The 21,068-nt window shown below is 50.4% G+C and overlaps 1 protein-coding gene across 1 annotated transcript; it reads left to right on the forward strand.

The window, feature by feature from the left end:
* Positions 1–10,417: 10,417 nt before the first annotated feature.
* LOC147115803 (uncharacterized) lies at positions 10,418–13,799 on the forward strand. The gene is made up of 2 exons (XM_085989447.1): positions 10,418–10,882; positions 13,153–13,799. Exons 1-2 carry the CDS (start codon positions 10,424–10,426, stop codon positions 13,234–13,236), a joined length of 543 nt encoding a protein of 180 aa, XP_085845573.1. The 5' UTR covers positions 10,418–10,423; the 3' UTR covers positions 13,237–13,799.
* Positions 13,800–21,068: the final 7,269 nt, after the last annotated feature.

A 21,068-nucleotide genomic window follows, 5' to 3' on the forward strand; every position in this document is an offset into this window, starting at 1 on the left:
GACTCCAGCTATCTTGAGCGTGACCCAGATAGTTTGGTGATCCTCCATTTTGATCACATTATGTACTTTCAGACAACCCAGCTCGTTGCTTCCGGAGTCTGTGTCACTCTGCAGTTCGTCTGAACTACTCTCCGTCACCTTATGTACCTTCTTGTACTTCTCCTGTGGGGATTTCTTGCTGCTGGTTTTCTTTTCCGACCTGCAGACTCTTGCTATGTGTCCTACTTTCCACACTGCCTGCACACTTGGTCCTTGAACCAGCAATCCTTATGGTCGTGTGTTGTTGTGCCGCATCGATAGCACTTTACTGTTCCGTATGACATTTCATTTGTGCCATATTCTTGCGGTCTCCGTTGTATCTCTGCCGTGCCCCGTGCTGCTGCTTCGTGTGATACTACCATGCTGAAAGCCTTGTCCAGCGTAAGATCCTTTTCTGATAGAAGCCGTTTCTGTGTTCCTTCACTTTGAAGCCCACGCACAAGCTTGTCCCTTAAAGTATCTGCTAGTCCCATTCCAAACTGGCAGTGTTTCGATAGCTTGCGCAGTTCCGTTAAAAACTCAGCATTACTTTCATCTTTATGCTGGTTCCTTTTGTGAAACTTAAATCTTTCCGCTGTCAGCAGCGGTGTGGGGTCTAAGTGGTCCTGTAGTATTGACACTATGTTTTCAAAATCCTTTTCCGCTGGCTTCTCTGGGGTTACTAGGTTTCGCAGCAAGCCATATGATTTTGCACCCATTGAATTCAACAATACCAGCACTTTCCTGTCATCTGGCACTTCATTCGCCTTGCAGTACACTTCTATGCGCTCGACATATGTCGTCCAATCTTCGACTTCACTGCCGAGCGCTGTGACACTGCCACTCTTCGGCATTCCTGGGTGTGGTTAGACTGGCTCAAAATGGCATCTCCCGTGCTCTCCCTTCTTCTCCACTGCGGCTCAAACAAAATGGCGTCTCCCGCGCTCTCCCTTCTGCTCCGCTGCAGCAAAAAAAACAAATGGCATCTCCCGCACTCTCCCGTCTTCTCCACTGCGGCTCAGATGGCGTCTCCCACGCTTCCTTTTTTTCTCCGCGGATGCTGCTCGGCCCTTGATCATTGACTGCGCTCTGCGCGTTTTCCTGCGCGCCTCTTTCATTGACGCCGCTCGGTCCCGAACCCCGGCTGCGCCCTGTGCGCTTTACCCTCTCTCTCTTTTTTGTTGTTGTTTTCGTCGACACCGCTCGGTCTTCAACACTGGCTGTGCCCTGTGCGCTTTACCCTCTCTCTTACCCCGTCGACGCTGCTCGGCCTTTATCTGTGCCGTCGCTGTCCGGGAAGGGTCTGCGCCATACCTGTTGCCAGCCCGTTGCGCTGGATTGTCGTGACTGGAGAACCAAGCCCAGCTCTTAACAGCCTCCCCTGCAATGCTCAACTCTTCTCTGGATGGTCGATGCCCGTATTTCTGGACTCGGCCTTTTTTTTTTCTTCTTTACTGTTCTCCAGGAGCAAATCCCTGGGAGGTGATGCAGAGTTGCAGGTAGGTTTGAATCCACTCCTCGTCGCCACTGTTAAATCCGTGAATCTTGATGTATGGTGTCCTTCAATAAATAGACAGAGACTGCAGCTAACAAACAACAGGTGTTTACAGGATGAGGGTTACTCTAAAACTAACAGTACAGATCCCTACTCAGGGTTTATATACAGGTGTGGTCACTGCCGGTACTACAGTAAACAGGAGCTGTAAAAAGTAGTTTTCCCCTTAAAGGTACATACACTACATCTACCAATACAACCGGCTGGTGTTCGGGTTAGCATCAGCTCCGGCTATTTGGCAAAGGGCAATGGATCAAGTCCTGCAAGGGATTCCAGGGACCCAGTGTTATTTGGAGGACATCCTGGTCACGGGCGAAAATGACAGTGATCACCTCGCCAACCTGGAGCAGGTGCTCACTAGATTGAAGGAAAATGGGCTACGAGCTAATCGCCACAAATGCAAGTTTTTCCAGGAGCAGATCTCGTATTGTGGCCACGTTATTTTTAAAGAGGGGTTACATAAGTCCCCTGAAAAGATTGAGGAGTAGTCAAGGCTCCAGTACCGGAAAATGTGTCACAACTGAGGTCGTTCCTCAGGCTGGTGAACTACTACCATAAGTTCTTGCCGAATTTGTCGACCGTACTACACCCACTGAACACCCTACTGCAAATGGGGGTACCATGGAAGTGGAGTGACGAATGTAAATGAGCTTTCCAGAAGAGCAAAGCATTGATCACATCGAACGAGGTGTTGGCTCATTTCAACCCAGCACTACCAATTCAGTTGGCGTGTAATGCATCACCCTATGGCATTGGAGCGTTGCTGTCGCACAAATTCCCGGACGGCTCGGAGAGGCCAGTAGCCTTCGCGTCTCGGTCACTAACCTCAGCCAAGCGTAACTATGCCCAGATTGACAGGGAGGCCCTCAGCCTAGTGTGGGGAGTGAAAAAGTTCAATCACTATCTGCACGGGCAGAAGTTCACCTTGCTGACTGACCACCAACCACTTGTCTCCATCTTTAATCCAAAGAAGGGCGTTCCGGTGATGACTGCGCAACAGCTACAACGATGGTCCCTTTTTCTAGGGGTGCACCAATATGATATCGAGTATAAGGGCATGAAACAGCATGGAAACGCTGATGGGCTATCACGCATGCCACTGCCTACTGCGGAGGAAGCACCAGCAGTGGATCCTGTTGAAATATTTAATTCGGCTATAATTGAATGCTTGCCAGTAACTAACGCTGGTATAGAGAAGGAGACCCGAAATGACCCGACACTGTCTCGGGTATATGATTTGACGGTGAAGGGATGGCCAGCACATGGTGACACACAGTTGCCAGCATTCTCATCCAGAAGAGAACAGCTGTCAGTATGCCAGGGGACCTTGATGTGTGGATCCCGAGTGGTAATTCCACCCAAGTTAAGGGAGAGAGTGCTCAATGAGCTTCACGAAGTTCATCTGTGAGGGGTGAAAATGAAAAGCCTTGCTAGGGCTTATGTGTGGTGGCCGGGGATCGATCAGCAAATCGAGGACCTGACAAAGAGCTGCTCAGGATGCCAGAAGGTCCAAAATGCACCACCACATGCCCCTCTACACCCATGGGAGTAGCCCTCATCTCCATGGCAACGGGTGCATATTGACTTTGCTGGTCCATTCATGGACTCAATGTTTTTAATAGCCGTGGATGCGCACTCGAAATGGCCTGAGGTGATCAAAATGTCCTCCACCACCACGGAGAAAACTATTGCAGTCCTACGGACCATTTTTGCCAGGAACGGCTTGCCAGAGCAGATTTGCTCTGATAATGGGCCACAGTTTGTGTCCGAAGAGTTTCGAAGATTTATGAAAAGGAATGGGGTAAGGCATTACACATCCGCCCCGTATCATCCAGCCACAAATGGATTGGCTGAGAGGTTCGTACAAACCTTTAAAAAAGCAGTAAAGGCCATGTGCGATGACGACATTCCACTGCAGCATAAGGTGGACAATTTCCTGTTAGCCTACAGAAATGCGACACATGCAGTCACCAACTAGGCCCCGGCCATGATGTTCTTTAACCGAAGGTTGAGATCTCGTCTGGATTTGCTCAGACCAAATGTACGAAGAGATGTTGAGAATAAGCAATTCCAGCACATCAATGAGAAGCCGACAAGGAGCTTCAATGTAGGGCAACAATTCTTAGCTCGCGACTACCGAACAGAGAAATGGCAACCAGGAACGATATGCACATGGCAGGGGCCACTAATGTACACAGTGGATGTTGGGGAGAACATTGTGAGACGCCATGCTGACCAGATCCTCGAGTCACAGAAACGAGTCAACCCCATGTCTCAGCCATATGTACCTGGTGAGGAACCCAACGTACAGGTCGCATCTACCTCAGAAACAATAACATTGGATGCTGATGAATCAACTGACGACAGGGTGTTAGAATCGCCACCGCACCAAGAGCAAGACACTCGGGAAAGGCATTATCCAGAAAGAATCAGGAAGCCGCCCCAAAGACTGAATTTATAAATAGACTATTTCCAGTTAATGTTGCATGTTAAAAGTGTTAATTGTAATTAGTTTGATATTTAATTGTTAAATGAGTGTTATGGTACTGTTACTCTAAAAGGAGAGGAATTGTAGTGTATGTACCATTAAGAGGGAGAACTACTTTTTACAGCTCCTGTATCCTGCAGTACCGGCAGTGACCACACCTGTATATAAGCCCTGAGTGGCGCTCTGTACAGTCAGTTGCAGTTTGAACTTCATCCAGTAAACACCTGTTGATCGTTCCCTGCAGTCTTTGTCTGATTATTGAAAGGACACAACATTAAGATACCCGGATCCAACAGCCCCCTCGGCTTTGCTCCCTCATATATCCACTGTCTCCTCTGGCCCTGTTTAGGGGCCGGGTCTGGAGTTACCCCCCTTCTACCTTGTTCCTATCCTGCTTGTCCTATTTAGCCTCCCAAAACATAATCAACTTCCTCAGCACTTGAGCTTCTGTCATGTCTGGGTCTCCCAAATCAAACTCTGACATGGCTGTATTAGTAACAGGTTCCGTGCGAGCTATAAGAGCTCTTAACCATTGGCGGAGACTGTCTCCTGCCAATTGATTCAGATCCAACCCTCCTCCTTGTGTTTATAAGCAGGCCACAGTGTGCAAGCAAATGCTTTTGGGTGTTCCTCCTTCCCCTGCATAGTTTGTGCCATGATCTTAATTGGATCACCCCTTCCGTACCCGCATGCTTCTCTAACATGTCGCTTAGTATTGTCCCAAGTTGCCCTGGGTCAAGCATACTTGGTGTCTTGGGGTAGCCCAGCCAGAACCACCCCATCCAGACTAAAAAGCAAACACCTCTTTTTCTCAGATTCCTCGAAACCCTGCATCGCAGCCATCGTTTCTAAGTGCAAAAAGTGCCCTTCCACATCTCCTCCCCATCTGAGGATTCTTAAATCCCTTGCTGCTTCCCTTAATTGCGAGGGAGTATAAGCTTCACCATAATTCCACACTACTGGATCTCCCCCAGCCACCAGTGTTATTTTCGTGTGCCGTACCGGACACATCACTCCTCGTCCTATACTACCACCACGTTTCTTTTCTGCCTTCTTCCACCACATGTCTAACACATTCCCTTCCTCCATGGCCCCTGCCATAGCACAGACTATACCTCTCTGTCTCTGCAGCTTGTGCTGGAGTCGTTTGAACTTTTCCTTGCATGGTGAATGATCAGCACACGTTTCGAGTTCCTTGTGCTGCTCTCGCAGTACCTGGAACGCCGCCTTTAAATCACTACACTCCTGAGACACTCGACTATTTTCTTCCCGTTCACTATCCACTTCTTCCCGCAATTGTCCACACTGGTGTAGCAAATCAACTGCCTGCACTTCTAGTTAGCTGCAGCTTGTCTCCATCTTTTTCCTTTCTTCTTCACTCCCCTGTCTAGCCTCTGACAATTCTTACATCAATCTCGCTATTTCTGCATGATAGCAAAATACTGCAGATGCTGGAAATCCGAAATAACAACAGAAAATGCTGGAAAAACTCAGCAGGCCAGGCAATATCCGTGGAGAGAAAATAGAGTCAATGTTTCAGGTCAAACCCTTTGTCAAGACTGAAAAAGCACAGGAAATGAAATAGATTAAAAGTCCAGGCTGGGAGAGAACAAAAGAGAAGTGAAGAGAGATTAAGAGGTATTCAAAATGAGATGAGGTGGTGATAGGACTAGTGGAGACAAAAGACAGCTCTAGATTAGGTGTGAAATGCGCTGGTAGAATGGGAGGCAGTGCCATGTGGGAGAGAAAAAAAGGCGGGGGGAAAGGGCCAAAACAAAGGTGTGGATAAAAATAAGTAAAATGTAATGGGGGCCAAGGTTATGATCTGAAATTGTTGAACTCGATGTTGAGTCCAGAAGACTGTAAAGTGCCTAATCGGAAGATGAGGTGCTGTTCCTCGAGCTTACGCTGAGCTTCCGTGGAACAATGCAAGAGCCCGAGTACAGTGAGGTCTGAGTGGGAATGGGGTGGTGAATTAAAATGACAGGCGACCGGAAGCTCGGGGTCATACTTACGGACTGAATGGAGGTGTTCCGCAAAGCGGTCACTCAATCTGCGTTTGGTCTCCCCAATGTAGAGGGGATATATTTTCTCTCCACGGATGTTGCCTGGCCTGCTGAGTTTTTCCAGCATTTTCTGTTGTTATTTCGCTATTACTGCATCCTTTTCCTGCAGCCGTTCATCCTTCTCCAGCAACCTTTCTTCATATCGCTGATGTTCCTGCGCTAACTGTTGCATTTTTCGCCTATATGCTGACAACCACACAGGGCATACCCATTTTGGATTTCTCTTGGCCATGGGAGTTTCCTCCCATTCCTCAGCTTCTTTTAGAGGATTGGAAGCAGTCACGATGACTCGCACCCATCCCTCTTTCAATGGTAATTTCTTACCCAAATACTGCTCTACCCTATCATTCATTTACCCCTATCAGGTGCCTGTTCAGGCACCACTAAATATGTAGGTAACCTTTCCTCTTATACTCTAATTCCAGAATCCGACTTGAACCCATCCGGATGGGGTAATATAGTCTGGGCTCACAACTCAGTACAACTCAGTATTCTTTTAACTGTTTATTGTACTCACGGATAACATACAAACCTCAATACACTGTTCCCTTTAACTTCAAACTGTACTCACAGTGTCCTAGGCCCAACCATCTTCAGCTGCTTCATCAATGACCTTCCCTCCAACATAAGGTCAGAAATGGGGATGTTCGCTGACAACTTCACAGTGTTCAGTGCCATTCGCAACTCCTCAGATAATGAAGCAGTTCATGCCCGCGTGCAACAAGACCTGGATGACATTCAGGCTTGGGCTGATAAGTGGCAGGTAACATTCGCGCCACAGAAGTGCCAGGCAATTACTATCTCCAACAAGCGAGAGTCTAACCGTCTGCTCTTGACATTCAATGGCATTACCGTCGCCAAATTCCCCACCATCAACATCCTGGGGGTCACCATTGACCAGAAACTTAACTGGACCAGCCACATAAATAATGTGGTAACAAGAGCAGGTCAGAGGCTAGGTATTCTCTGGAGAGTGTCTCACTTCCTGACTCCCCAAAGCCTTTCCACCATCGACAAGGCACAAGTAAGGAGTGTGATGGAATACTCTCCACATGCCTGGATGAGTGCAGCTGCAACAACACTCAAGGAGCTCGACAGCATCCAGGACAAAGGAGCCCATTTGATTGGCACCCCATCCACCACCTTAAACATTCATTACCTCCACCACCGGCGTACACTGGCTGCAGTGTGTACCATCTACAAGATGCAATGCAGCAACTCGCCAAGGCTTCTTCGGCAGCACCTCCCAAACTTGACATAGACATAGACATAGAAACAGAGAAGATAGGAGCAGGAGTAGGCCATTCAGCCCCTCGAGCCTGCTCCGCCATTCAATGAGATCATCCAAATTCAGTACCCTGTCCCTGCCTTCTCCCCATATCCCTTGATCCCTTTAGCCTTAAGAAATATATCTAACTCCTTCTTGAATATATTTAATGAATTGGCCTCCACTGCCTTCTGTGGTAGGGAATTCCACAGGTTCACCACTCTCTGGGTGAAGAAATTCCTCCTCATCTCTGTCCTAAATGGCTTACCCCTTATCCTTAGACTGTGACCCCTGGTTCTGGAATCCCCGGCCATTGGGAACATCCTTGCTGCATCTAGTCTGTCTAGTCCTATTAGAATTTTATGAGTTTCAATGAGATCCCCTCTCATTCTTCTAAACTCCAGCGAGTATAACCCAAATCAACCCAATCTCTCCTCGTACATCATTCCTGCCGTCCCAGGTGTCAGTCTGGTGAATCTTCGCTGCACTCCTTCCATGGCAAGTACATCCTTCCTCAGATATGGCGACCAAAACTGCACACAATAATCAAGATGTGGTCTCACCAAGGCCCTGTACAACTGCAGCATGACATCCTTGTTCCTGTACTCAAACCCTCTCACTACGAAGGCCAACATACCATTTGCCTTCTTAACCGCCTGCTGCACCTGCATGCTTACCTTCAGCAACTGGTGCACAAGGACACCAATGTCTCATTGCACTTCCCCTTCTCCCAATCTATTGCCATTCAGATAATAATCTGCCTTCCTGTTTTTGCCACCAAAGTGGATAACCTCGCATTTATCCACATTACACTGCATCTGCCATGCTTCTGCCCAATCAACCAACCTGTCCAAATCATACTGGAGTTTCTTGGCATCCTCCTCACAGCACACACGCCCACCCAGCTTTGCGTCATCTGCAAACTTGGAGATATTACATCTAGTTCCCTCATCTAGATCATTTATATATATTGTGAATAGCTGGGGTCCTATGACCGATCCCTGCGGTACCCCACTAGTCACTGCCTGCCACTCGGAAAAAGAGCCGTTTATTCCAACTCTTTGCTTCCTGTCTGCCAACCAGTTCTCTATCCAAGTCAGTACCTTGCCCCCAATCCCATATGCCTTAACTTTACACGCTAATCTCTTATGCGGGACCTTATCGAAAGCCTTCTGAAAGTCCAAGTACACCACATCCACTGGTTCTCCCTTATCTATTCTACCAGTTACATCCTCAAAAAATTCCAGTAGATTAGTCAAGCACGATTTACCTTTTGTAAATCCATGTTGACTTTGTCCGATCCTGTCACTGTTTTCCAAGTGCTCTGCTATTACATCTTTTATAATGGATTCTAGCATTTTCCCCACTACCGATGTCAGGCTTACCGGTCTATAATTCCCCGTTTTCTCTCTACCACCTTTTTGAATAGTGGGGTAACATTAGCTACCCTCCAATCCATGGGAACTGTTCCAGATTCTATCGAATTTTGGAAGATGACCAGAAATGCATCTATTATTTCTAGGGCCACTTCCTTAAGTACACTAGGATGTAGATTATCAGGCCCTGGGGATTTAGTGGCCTTCAAGCCCTTCAATTTCCCTAACACCATTTCCCTACAAATACTGATTTCTTTCAGTTCCTCCCTCTCATTAGACCCTATGTTCCCGACATCTCTGGGAGGTTATTTGTGTCCTCCTTTGTGAAGACAGAACTAAAGCGGCGAGGCAGCAGCGGTGATTTAAAGCGAGGCAGTGGAGCAGGTAGGCCCCACAGCGGCGGTGGACCTGTGATGAGTGGCGAGGCGGCAGCGGTGATTTAAAGCGAGGCGGCTGTGGTAAACCACTTTTATCGTTCACTATCGTTACACTATAGTTATCACTGTTATATCGTTACTCTATGGTTATCACTGTTCACACTGTTGTATCACTATACGAGGTCGCCTCTTATCACGCTGCTATACCTGGGCTGACCACTGCTGACTCCGCCCATGACTCCACCTACCTGCCCAGGTATAAAGGTAGTCGACTGGCTGTCATTCCTCCTTGTTGTATCCGATCACCCACGAGGGTGGGCTCTGTTATTTAGCCAATAAAAACCTATAGTTACTTTCTTAACTCGTCACTTTTCATTGGATGAATTGATAGGTATATCAATTTTATTGGCTAAATTTTAAAATGTCGACACTTGAGCAGTCAAACGACCAGCCAAACGACCAGCCAAGCGACCAGCCAGACGCCCAGCTACAACAGCCACAGCAGCCGGCCTGGCTGCGAGCCCTCAGACCACCGTACCTGGACCTAAACCCACAGGCAGCAAACTCAGCCCTCGACTTCGAACACTGACTGAGCTGCTTCGAAGCCTACCTGGGAGAATCCGGCGTGCCTCAGAAATCCATGCTAAGAGTTCTGAACGCCCAAGTGAGCCCTAAAGTATTCGCACTCATCCGGGACCTTAAAACATACGAGGACGCCATCAACCGGCTGAAAAGACAGTACCAAACCCCGGTAAATTCCATGTATGCCAGACACCTCCTAAGATCCCGCCCGCAACAGCCAGGAGAGCCCGTGGAGGAATTTTTACGGGTGCTACAAGCACTCGGCAGAGACTGTAACTTTAAAGCGGTAACGGCGGCAGAAAATACTGAAGACAATGTCCGCGATGCCTTCGTGAAAGGCCTGCGGTCCGACTACTCACGGCAAAGACTACTGGAAGCAAGGGACCTCGGCCTGGACAAAGCTGCAGCCCTCGCTCTCTCTCTAGAGGTGGCCCATCGGGACCTCGAGGCATACTCAAGGTACTGTAATTCGCGACCCTGGGACTTGGGACCGACCCCGACCGCGATACCCCCCGCAGCAACCCCCCTGGGACCTACCTCAGCGTCGGCGTCCCGGACCCGATCGAGACCGCCACCCCCGGTACCGGCTCCGACATCGGACCCCCGCGATCGGGCCGCCGGCTGCTTCTTCTGCGGCCAGGCGAAACACCCGAGGTCGCGCTGCCCAGCCAGGAACTCTACCTGCTCAAACTGCATGAAGAAAGGTCACTTCGCTAAGGCCTGCAGAGGTGGATCATCAGAGGCCAGCAGTGCCTCATGCGAGCTGTGGGGGCGGCCATCTTCCTTCAAGGCAACAGAGGCCAGCATCCCCACATGTGAGTCATGGGGGCGGCCATCTTTGATACAGGCAACCAACACCAGCAGTGCCTCATGTGAGTTATGGGGGCAGCCATCTTCTCCGCCATTTTGTCCAACCTCGTGGGAGACGCCATTTTACCCACCACGCCCGACCGCCACCGTGCCTCTAGACCCGACTACCGCCTCAACCGCAGACTACAACAACTCGCTCAGCTATACACTAGCCTCCGTCACACTGGACCAGGCCCACCCGCATCACCTGTCCAAGTCGATGATGGACATCAAAGTAAACGGCCACGCCACGACCTGCCTGTTCGACAGCGGAAGCACGGAGAGCTTCATCCACCCAGACACGGTGAGCCACTACTCCCTCCCTGTCCTGCCAACGCGCAACCGGATCTCGATGGCATCGAGGTCACACACCACAGACATCAGCGGCTACTGTGTTGTGACCCTGTCGGTTAAGGGTACGGAGTATAAATATTTTAAACTCCTCGTCCTGCCCCAGCTATACGCTGCCGTCCTACTAGGCCTAGACTTCCAATCCCACCTCCAAAGCGTCACGCTAGCATACGGCGGACCCCTCCCCCCACTCACAGTCGACAACCAGCAGATTTTAAACCGCCCACCGCGTAACACCTGTGGCCTATCCACCCTCAAGGTCCCGCCACCTTCCCTGTTCGCTAACCTCACCCCCGACTGCAAACCCGTCGCTACCAAGAGCAGGCGGTACAGCGCTGGGGACAGAGCTTTCATTAGCTCTGAGGTGCAGCGTCTCCTGAAGGAGGGCATCATCGAGGGGAGCACCAGCCCCTGGCGTGCCCAGGTCGTGGTCGTTAAGACCGGCAATAAAAACCGCCTGGTCATCGACTACAGCCAGACCATAAACAGGTACACCCAGCTGGACGCATACCCCCTTCCCCGCATATCTGATATGGTCAATCAGATTGCGCAGTACCGGGTATTCTCCACCATCGACCTTAAGTCGGCCTATCGCCAACTCCCTATCCGCCCTGAGGACCGCCAGTATACAGCCTTCGAGGCGAACGGCCGCCTCTACCACTTCCTTAGGGTTCCCTTCGGCGTCACCAACGGGGTTTCGGTCTTCCAAAGGGAGATGGACCGGATGGTTGACCAGAACGGGCTGCACGCCACGTTCCCCTATCTAGATAACGTCACCATCTGCGGCCGCAACCGGCAGGACCACGATGCTAATCTGGAGAGATTCCTCCGTACGGCCCAACGGCTGAACCTCACCTACAATAAGGATAAATGTGTGTTTAACACCTCGCGCCTTGCCATCCTTGGCTGTGTAGTAGAGAACGGAGTCATCGGCCCCGACCCCGAAAGAATGCACCCCCTCATGGAGCTACCCCTCCCCCACTGTCCAAAGGCACTGAAGAGAACCCTGGGGCTCTTCGCCTACTATGCCCAACGGGTGCCCAATTATGCGGACAAAGCCAGACTCCTCATGAAGTCCACATCCTTCCCCCTTACGGAGGAAGCGTGCGCAGCCTTCTCCCTCATTAAGGGAGACATTGCCAAGACCACAATGCACGCAGTGGATGAGTCCATCCCCTTCCAAGTCGAGAGCGATGCATCCGACTTCGCCCTAGCCGCCACCCTTAACCAGGAGGGGAGACCGGTGGCCTTCTTCTCAAGGACCCTACAGGGCCCTGAGATCCGACACTCGTCGGTCGAGAAGGAGGCCCAGGCGATTGTGGAGGCGGTACGACGCTGGAGGCACTACCTGGCAGGCAAACGATTTACCCTCCTTACCGACCAACGTTCGGTCGCTTTTATGTTTAATAACAAGCTGAGGGGCAAAATCAAGAATGACAAGATCTTGAGGTGGAGAATCGAGCTCTCCACCTATGATTATGATATCTTGTACCGGCCAGGTAAGCTGAACGAACCCCCCGATGCTCTGTCACGAATTACATGCGCCAGCGCGCAAAGTGATAGACTTCAGACCCTCCACAACGACCTCTGCCACCCCGGGGTCACCAGACTTTACCACTTCATTAAGGCCCGCAACCTGCCCTACTCCATCGAGGAGGTCAGGACCATGACCAGGAACTGCCAGACCTGTGCCGAGTGCAAACCGCACTTCTTTAGGCCGGACAGAGCAAGCCTGATCAAGGCCACCCGCCCCTTCGAGCGCCTGAGCATCGACTTTAAGGGGCCCCTCCCGTCCTCTGACCGTAATGTGTACTTCCTCAACATTGTTGATGAGTACTCCCGTTTCCCCTTTGCCTTCCCCTGCCCAGACATGACCAGTACCACGGTCATTAAATGCCTGAACGACCTCTTCGCCTTGTTCGGGTTCCCAAACTATATATATAGTGACCGGGGCTCCTCCTTCATGAGCGAGGAACTCCGTCAGTTCCTACTAGCGAGAGGTATTGCAGCAAGTAGGACCACCAGCTACAACCCCCGAGGGAACGGCCAGGTGGAAAGAGAGAACGCGACGGTATGGAAGGCCGTCCTCTTAGCCTTAAAGTCTAAGGGCCTCCCAACCTCCCGCTGGCAGGAAGTCCTCCCGGCAGCGCTGCATTCCACCCGGTCACTACTTTGCACTGCCATCAACGCCACCCCCCATGAACGAATGTTTGCTTTCCCCAGGAAGTCGACTACGGGAACCACGCTACCAACCTGGCTGACCTCTCCGGGGCCCGTCTTGCTGCGAAAGCACGTGAGGGCCCATAAAATGGACCCCCTGGTCGAGAGGGTGGACCTCCTGCACGCCAACCCCCAGTACGCCTATGTGGCATACCCAGACGGGCGGGAGGACACAGTCTCCTTACGAGACCTCGCACCCTCGGGCACTCCGGAGACACCACCTTCACCCCCCCCCCACCACCCCCCCAATTCCAGCCCAGGTAGACGGCATGCCGGAACCCCACGAGCCTTCGCCGACCACGCAGACACCAGCATTAACACCGGATAATGCAACACCGCCGCTGCGACGATCAGAAAGGCTTACGAGGCCTCCGGACAGACTGACATACCAGAACTGGTAGTACACTTCACCCCGCCGGACTCAAATCTAAACAAGGGGTGAATGTGGTAAACCAATTTTATCGTTCACTATCGTTACACTATAGTTATCACTGTTATATCGTTACTCTATGGTTATCACTGTTCACACTGTTGTATCACTATACGAGGTCGCCTCTTGTCACGCTGCTATACCTGGGCTGACCACTGCTGACTCCGCCCATGACTCCACCTACCTGCCCAGGTATAAAGGTAGTCGACTGGCTGGCATTCCTCCTTGTAGCATCCGATCACCCACGAGGGTGGGCTCTGTTATTTAGCCAATAAAAACCTATAGTTACTTTCTTAACTCGTCGCTTTTCATTGGATAAATTGATAGGTATATCAGCGGCAGAGCAGGTAGGCCCCACAGCGGCAGCGGACCTGTGAGGAGCGCACGGTGGCGGCAGTGATTTAAAGTGAGGCGGCAGAGCAGGTAGGCCCCACAGTGGTGGCAGACCTGTGAGGAGCGGCGAGGCGGCGGCGGTGATTCAAATCGAGGTGGCGGAGCAGGAAGGCCCCACAGGGGTGGCTCCGGCTCACCTGTGAGGAGCGGCGAGGTGGCGATGGTGATTTAAGGCGAGGCGGTGGAGCAGGTAGACCCCACAGCAGCGGCGGCGGTGGACCTGTGAGGAGCAGCGAGGCGGCGGCATTAATTTAAAGTGAGGCGGCGGAGCAGGTATGCCCCACAGCAGTGGCAGACCTGTGAGGAGCGGCAGCGGTGGTTGAAAGCGAGGCGACGGAGCAGGTAGGCTTACCAATCTCAGGGCTCCGAGAGAGGGAGAGAGAAGTAAAAAGTAATCGAAGTGTGATGTCACCAGAAAGCAGGTAAGTAATTGTTTGGTGAGTATTTCTCCCTTTCTCCTTTTTTCCAAACTTAAATTATGTGGTTTATAGTTTATAGGGTGTCTGTGGTGTAGCGGGGACTGCTGGTAAACAAGGGCCCTTCAGTATATCATTTAATTGGTGGGATTGATTTGATTTAATTTAATTTGAATTAATTAAAGGGTAAGTCATGGCAGGACAGCTCGGTGCCGTGGTATGCTCCTCCTGCACTATGTGGGAAATCAGGGACACTTCCTTTGTCCCTGACGACCATGTGTGCGGGAAATGTATCCAGCTGCAGCTACTGACAAACCGCATTGCGGCACTAGAGCTGCGAGTGGATACATACTGGAGCATTCATGATGCTGAGGACGTCGTGGATAGCACGTTTAGGGAGTTGGTCACACCGCAGGTAAAGGCTGCACAGGCAGGAAGAGAATGGGTGACCACCAGGCAGAGTAGTAGGCGCAGGCAGGTAGTGCAGCGGTCCCCTGTGACCATCCCCCTCGCAAACAGATATAACGCTTTGGATATTGTTGGGGAGGATGGCTTACCAGGGGAAGGCAGCAGCAGCCAACTTCCTAGCACCGTGGGTGGTTCTGCTGCACAGGACGGGAGGAAAAAGAGTGGGAGAGCTATAGTAATAGGGGATTCTATTGTAAGGGGAAGAGATAGGCATTTCTGCGGCTGTAAATGTGACTCCAAGATGGTATGTTGCCTCCCTGGTGCAAGGGTCAAGGATGTCTCAGAGCGGCTGCAGAACATTTTGGAAGGGGAGGGTGAACAGCCAGTTGTCGTGGTGCATATAGGTACCAATGATATAGGTAAAACATGGGATGAGGTCCTAAAAGCTGAATATACGGAGTTAGGAGGGAAATTAAAAAATAGGACCTCAAAGGTAGTGATCTCAGGATTGCTACCAGTGCCACGTGCTAGTCAGAGTAGAAATAGAAGGATAGTTCAGATGAATACGTGGCTAGAGGAATGGTGCAAGGGGGAAGGATTCAAATTCCTGGGACATTGGAACCGGTTCTGGGGGAGGTGGGACCAGCACAAGCTGAACGGTTTGCACCTGGGCAGGACCGGGACCGATGTCCTAAGGGGAGTGTTTGCTAGTGCTCTGCGGGAGGGTTTAAACTAAAATGGCAGGGAGTTGGGAACCTGAGCAGGGAGACAGAGGAAAGGGAAGAAAGGATAGAAGCAAAACACAGGAAGGAGAAAAACAAAGGTGGCAGTTGTAGTGTATGTACCTTTAAGGGGAGAATTACTTTTAACAGCTCCTGTATACTGTATTACCGGCAGTGACCACACCTGTATATAAACCCTGAGTAGGGATCTGTACTTTAGTTTTAGAGTAAGCCTCATCCAACCTGTTGTTTGTTATCTGCACTCTCTGTCTATTTATTGAAGGACACCATACATCAAAATTTATGGATTTAACAGTGGCGACGAGTCGATTCCAACCTACCTGCAACTCTGTAGAAGAAGGCCGATTCCACCAGTGCGGGCGTCGACCATCCGGAGAGGACTTGAACATCGCAGAGGATGATGTGGAGAGCTGGGCTTGGTTCCCCAGTCGTGACGATCCAGCGCAGCGGGTTGGCAGCAGGTACGGTGCAGACCCTTCCTGGATGGCGGCGGCTGGAGCTGACCAATGGCACAGAAAAAGGCCGAGCAGCGTCGACGAGAGAGGGTAAAATACGCAGAGCGCGGCCGGGGTTTCAAGGGCTGAGCAGCATCCGCGGGGGAAGAAAGGAAGCATGGGAGACGCCATTTTGAGCCAGCGGAGAAGAAGGGAGAGCGCGGGAAGAACGGAAAGCGCGGGAGACGCCATTTTGAGCCAGCAGAGAAGAAGGGAGAGCGCGGGAGATGCCATTTTTAGCCAGTCTAACCACACCCAGGGATGCCGAAGAGTGGCAGTGTCACAGCGTTCGACAATGAAGTCGAAGATTGGGCGACATATATAGAACGCATAGAAGTGTACTGCAAGGCGAATGAAGTGCCAGATGCCAGGAAAGCACTGGTATTGTTGAATTCCAGGGGTGCAAAAACGTATGGCTTACTGTGAAACCTAGTAACCCCAGAGAAGCCAGTGGAAAAGGATTTTGAAAGCATAGTGGCAATCCTACAGGACCATTTAAACCCCACACCGCTGCTGATAGCAGAAAGATTTAAGTTTCACAAAAGGAACCAGCATAAAGACGAAAGTAATGCTGAGTATTTAACGGAATTGCGCAAGCTATCGAAACACTGCCAGTTTGGAACGGGACTAGCAGATACTTTAAGGGACAAGTTTGTGTGTGGGCTTCAAAGTGAAGGAACCCAGAAACGGCTTCTATCAGAAAAGGACCTTGCGCTGGACAAGGCTTTCAGCATGGCAGTATCACACGAAGCAGCCACACGGGGCGCTGCAGAGATACAACGGAGGCCGCAAGAATATGGCACAAATGAAATGTCATATGGAGCAGTGAAGTGTTATCGCTGCGGCAGAACAACACACGACCATAAGGATTGTTGGTTCAAGGACCAAGTGTGCAGACAGTGTGGATAAGTAGGACACACAGCAAGTGTCTGCAGGTCGGGAAAGAAAACCAGCAGCAAGATATCTCCACAGGAGAAGTACAAAAAGGTACATAAGGTGACGGAGAGTAGTTCAGACGAACAGAAAAGTGATACAGACTCTGGAAGCAAGGAGCTGGGTTGTCTGACGCTACATAATGTAATCAAAATGGAGGATCACCAAAATATCTGGGTCACGCTCAAGATAGACGGAGTCCAAGTGAAAATGGAATTGGACACAGGGTCAGCCCTAACAGTCATAAACCGAAGGGACTACAAGCGGCTATTCTCACATATACCCTTGAGAGATACAGAGATTGCTTTAAGACGTACACGGGGCAAAACGTCTACCCCAAAGGAAAAATAAGGGGGAACGTGATATACAACGGCAAGGAAACACCAAAAATGGACCTACATGTATTGCCAGATGGAGGACCACCTTTACTAGGGCGTGAATGGATCCGGAAGATACAGCTAGATTGGCATTCCATACAAGCACTGACTGTAGATGCCAAAAAGGATGACGACGTCACACCTGGACAACTGTCAAAAATGCTAACTGACACACAAGAAGTGTTCCAGGAGGGACTCGGAACACTAAAAGGCATAACAGCGATGATCAAAATAGAGGAAAATGCAAGCCCAAAGTTTTTTAAAGCCAGACCTGTACCTTATGCGATCCGCCCAGCCGTCGAAGCAGAGCTGGAAGGTTTGGAATGTTGAGGAGTACTATCCAAAGTGGACTGGAGCGAGTGGGCTACACCCATCGTTCCTGTAATGAAGAGGTCGTTGAATAATACACCTGGGGAACCAAAGAAGGTTCGCATCTGTGGGGACTTTAAGGTGACAGTGAACCCAATCCTTCACACTGTACAATATCCGCTTCCGCGGATTGAAGATATTTTCGCCTCACTATCTGGAGGGAAAAGCTTCACTAAGATTGATCTGGCCCAGGCATACCTGCAAATGGAGGTAGAAGAAGCCTCGAAACAGTACCTCATGATCAACACTCATAAAGGTCTCTACCAATACAACCGGCTGGTGTTCGGGGTGGCATCAGCTCCGGCTATTTGGCAAAGGGCAATGGATCAAGTCCTGCAAGGGATTCCAGGGACCCAGTGTTATTTGGATGATATCCTGGTCACGGGCAAAAATGATAGTGATCACCTCGCCAACCTGGAGCAGGTGCTCACTAGATTGAAGGATTATGGGCTCCGAGCTAATCGCCACGAATGCAAGTTTTTACAGAAGCAGATCTCGAATTGTGGCCACGTTATTGATGAAGAGGGGTTACATAAGTCCCCTGAAAAGATTGAGGCAGTAGTCAAGGCTCCAGCACCGGAAAATGTGTCACAACTGAGGTCGTTCCTCGGGTTGGTGAACGACTACCATAAGTTCTTGTCGTATTTGTCTACAGTACTACACCCACTGAACACCCTACTGCAAACGGGGGTACCATGGAAGTGGAATGACGGATGTAAACGAGCTTTCCAGAAGTGCAAAGAATTGATCACATCAAAAGAGGTGTTGGCTCATTTCAACCCAGCATTACCAATTCGGTTGGCATGTGATGCATCACCCTATGGCATTGGAGCAGTGCTGTTGCACAAATTCCCAGACGGCTCAGAGAGGCCAGTAGCCTTTGCGTCTCGGTCACTAACCTCAGCCGAGCGTAACTGCGCCCAGATTGACAGGGAGGCCCTCAGCCTAGTGTGGGGCGTGAAAAAGTTCAACAACTACCTGCACGGGCAGAAGTTCACCTTGCTGACTGACCACCAACCACTTGTCTCCATCTTTAATCGAAAGAAGGGCGTTCCGGTGATGATTGCGCAATGGCTACAAAGATGGTCCCTTTTCCTAGGGGCGAACCAAAATGAAATCGAGTATAAGGGCACGAAACAGCATGGAAACGTTGATGGGCTATCACGCCTGCCACTGCCTACTGCGGAGGAAGCACCAGCAGTGGATCCTGTCGAAATATTTTATTCGTCTATAATTGAACGCTTGCCAGTAACTAACGCTGATACAGAGAAGGAGACCCGAAATGACCCGACACTGTTTCGGGTATATGACTTGACGGTGAAGGGATGGCCAACACATGGCGACTCACTGTTGCCAACATTCTCATCCAGAAGAGAACAGCTGTCAGTATGCCAGGGGACCTTGATGTGTGGATCCCGAGTGGTAATTCCACCCAAGTTAAGGGAGAGAGTGCTCAATGAGCTTCACGAAGGCCATCTGGGAGGGGTGAAAATGAAAAGCCTTGCTAGGGCTTATGTGTGGTGGCTGGGGATCGATCAGCAAATCGAGGACCTGACAAAGAGCTGCTCAGGATGCCAGAAGGTCCAAAATGCACCACCACATGCCCCTCTACACCCATGGGAGTGGCCCTCATCTCCATGGCAACGGGTGCATATTGATTTTGCTGGTCCATTAATGGACTCAATGGGCTGGATTTTCCTAAGCCCCTGGAGTCGGGTTGGAGGCGTGCGGGCGATAAAAATCGGAGATCCGGTGGTCCCGACCCCATCCCGCCTCCAACCCACCTCCATGTCAATTTCATAGGAGTCGGGTTGCCGACAAATGCTGGAACCCGACTCCCAGAGGCGGGAAGGGATTAAAGGCAATTAAACTGCCTGTTAAGAGGTAGTTAACAGGTAGTTTTTTGCCTATTCGCGATTTTTATTGCTGGTTTGTGGGCTTCCCGACAGCTCCAAACCACGAAAAGTTTTCAAGGCGGGATGTGGGTCTGAGGTCTTGGAGGGGTCGAGATGCCCAGTGTTCAGGTGAGTGAGGGGTGCAGGAGTGCAAAGGTAAGTGTTTTGCAAGTGTTTAAAATGTTTGAATAAGTTTAACTTACTTTTACTTACCTTTACAGGAGTCCTGCATTCCGGTGTCGGGAGTCGGCTGCAAGAACCACAGAAGCTCCGATTTTTAAAAAAAAATCAGCTTCTTGGTTTCTGCAGCAAAGTGATTTTAAAGTTATCCTGAGAAAGGACTGAGGCTGAATTAGCAGTTTTTCAGTGCTTGACAGCTTCAAACAGCTGTTAAACACTGATATTTCATCTGCCAAAAGCTTTTGACAGATGAAATGTCAATCTCTGACGTCACCTGTTGCCGGGTGGCCCTTAATTGGCCTGCTGAGTCCACAGGGCGGGCTCAACAAGGTCAATCAGATGAAAATCCAGTGGGTTGACCACATCTCCATGGAGGCGGGACAACAAGCCCGAATGTGGGTTTCCCACCTCCAACCTGCCCCCGTAGCAAAATCCAGCCCAATGTTTTTAATAGCCGTGGATGCGCACTCGAAATGGCCTGAGGTGATCAAAATGTCCTCCACCACCACGGAGAAAACTATTGCAGTCCTACAGACCATATTTGCCAGGAACGGCTTGCCAGAGCATATTTGCTCTGATAACGGACCACAGTTTGTGTCCGAAGAGTTTCGAAGATTTATGAAAAGGAATGGGGTAAGGCATTACACATCCGTCCCGTATCATCCACCACAAATGGATTGGCTGAGAGGTTCGTACAAACCTTTAAAAAAGCAGTAAGGGCCATGTGCGATGACGACATTCCACTGCAGCATAAGGTGGACAATTTCCTGTTAGCCGACAGAAATGCGACACATGCAGTCACCAACCAGACCCCGGCCATGATGTTTTTTAACCGAAGGTTGAGATCGCGTCTGGATTTCCTCAGACCAAATGTACGAAGAGATGTTGAGAATAAACGATTCCAGCACATCAATGAGAAGCCGACAAGGAGCTTCAATGTAGGGCAATCAGTCTTGGCCCGCGACTACCGAACAGAGAAATGGCAACCAGGAACGATATGCACACGGCAGGGGCCACTAATGTACACAGTGGATGTTGGGGAGAACATTGTGAGACGCCATGTCGACCAGATCCTAGAGTCACAGGAACGAGTCAACCCCAGGTCTCGCGTACCTGGTGATGAACCCGACATACAGGTAGCATCTACCCCAGAAACAGTAGCATCGGAAGCTGATGAACCAACCGATGAAAGGGGTCCAGAATCGCCTCCGCACCAAGAGCAAGACACTCAGGAAAGGCGCTATCCAGAAAAGATCAGGAAGCCGCCCCAAAGACTGAATT

The sequence above is a fragment of the Somniosus microcephalus genome, chromosome 6 (genome assembly GCF_052327205.1).
Source record: "Somniosus microcephalus isolate GS21.2 chromosome 6, FLI_Smic_1.0, whole genome shotgun sequence".
NCBI lineage: Eukaryota > Metazoa > Chordata > Chondrichthyes > Squaliformes > Somniosidae > Somniosus > Somniosus microcephalus.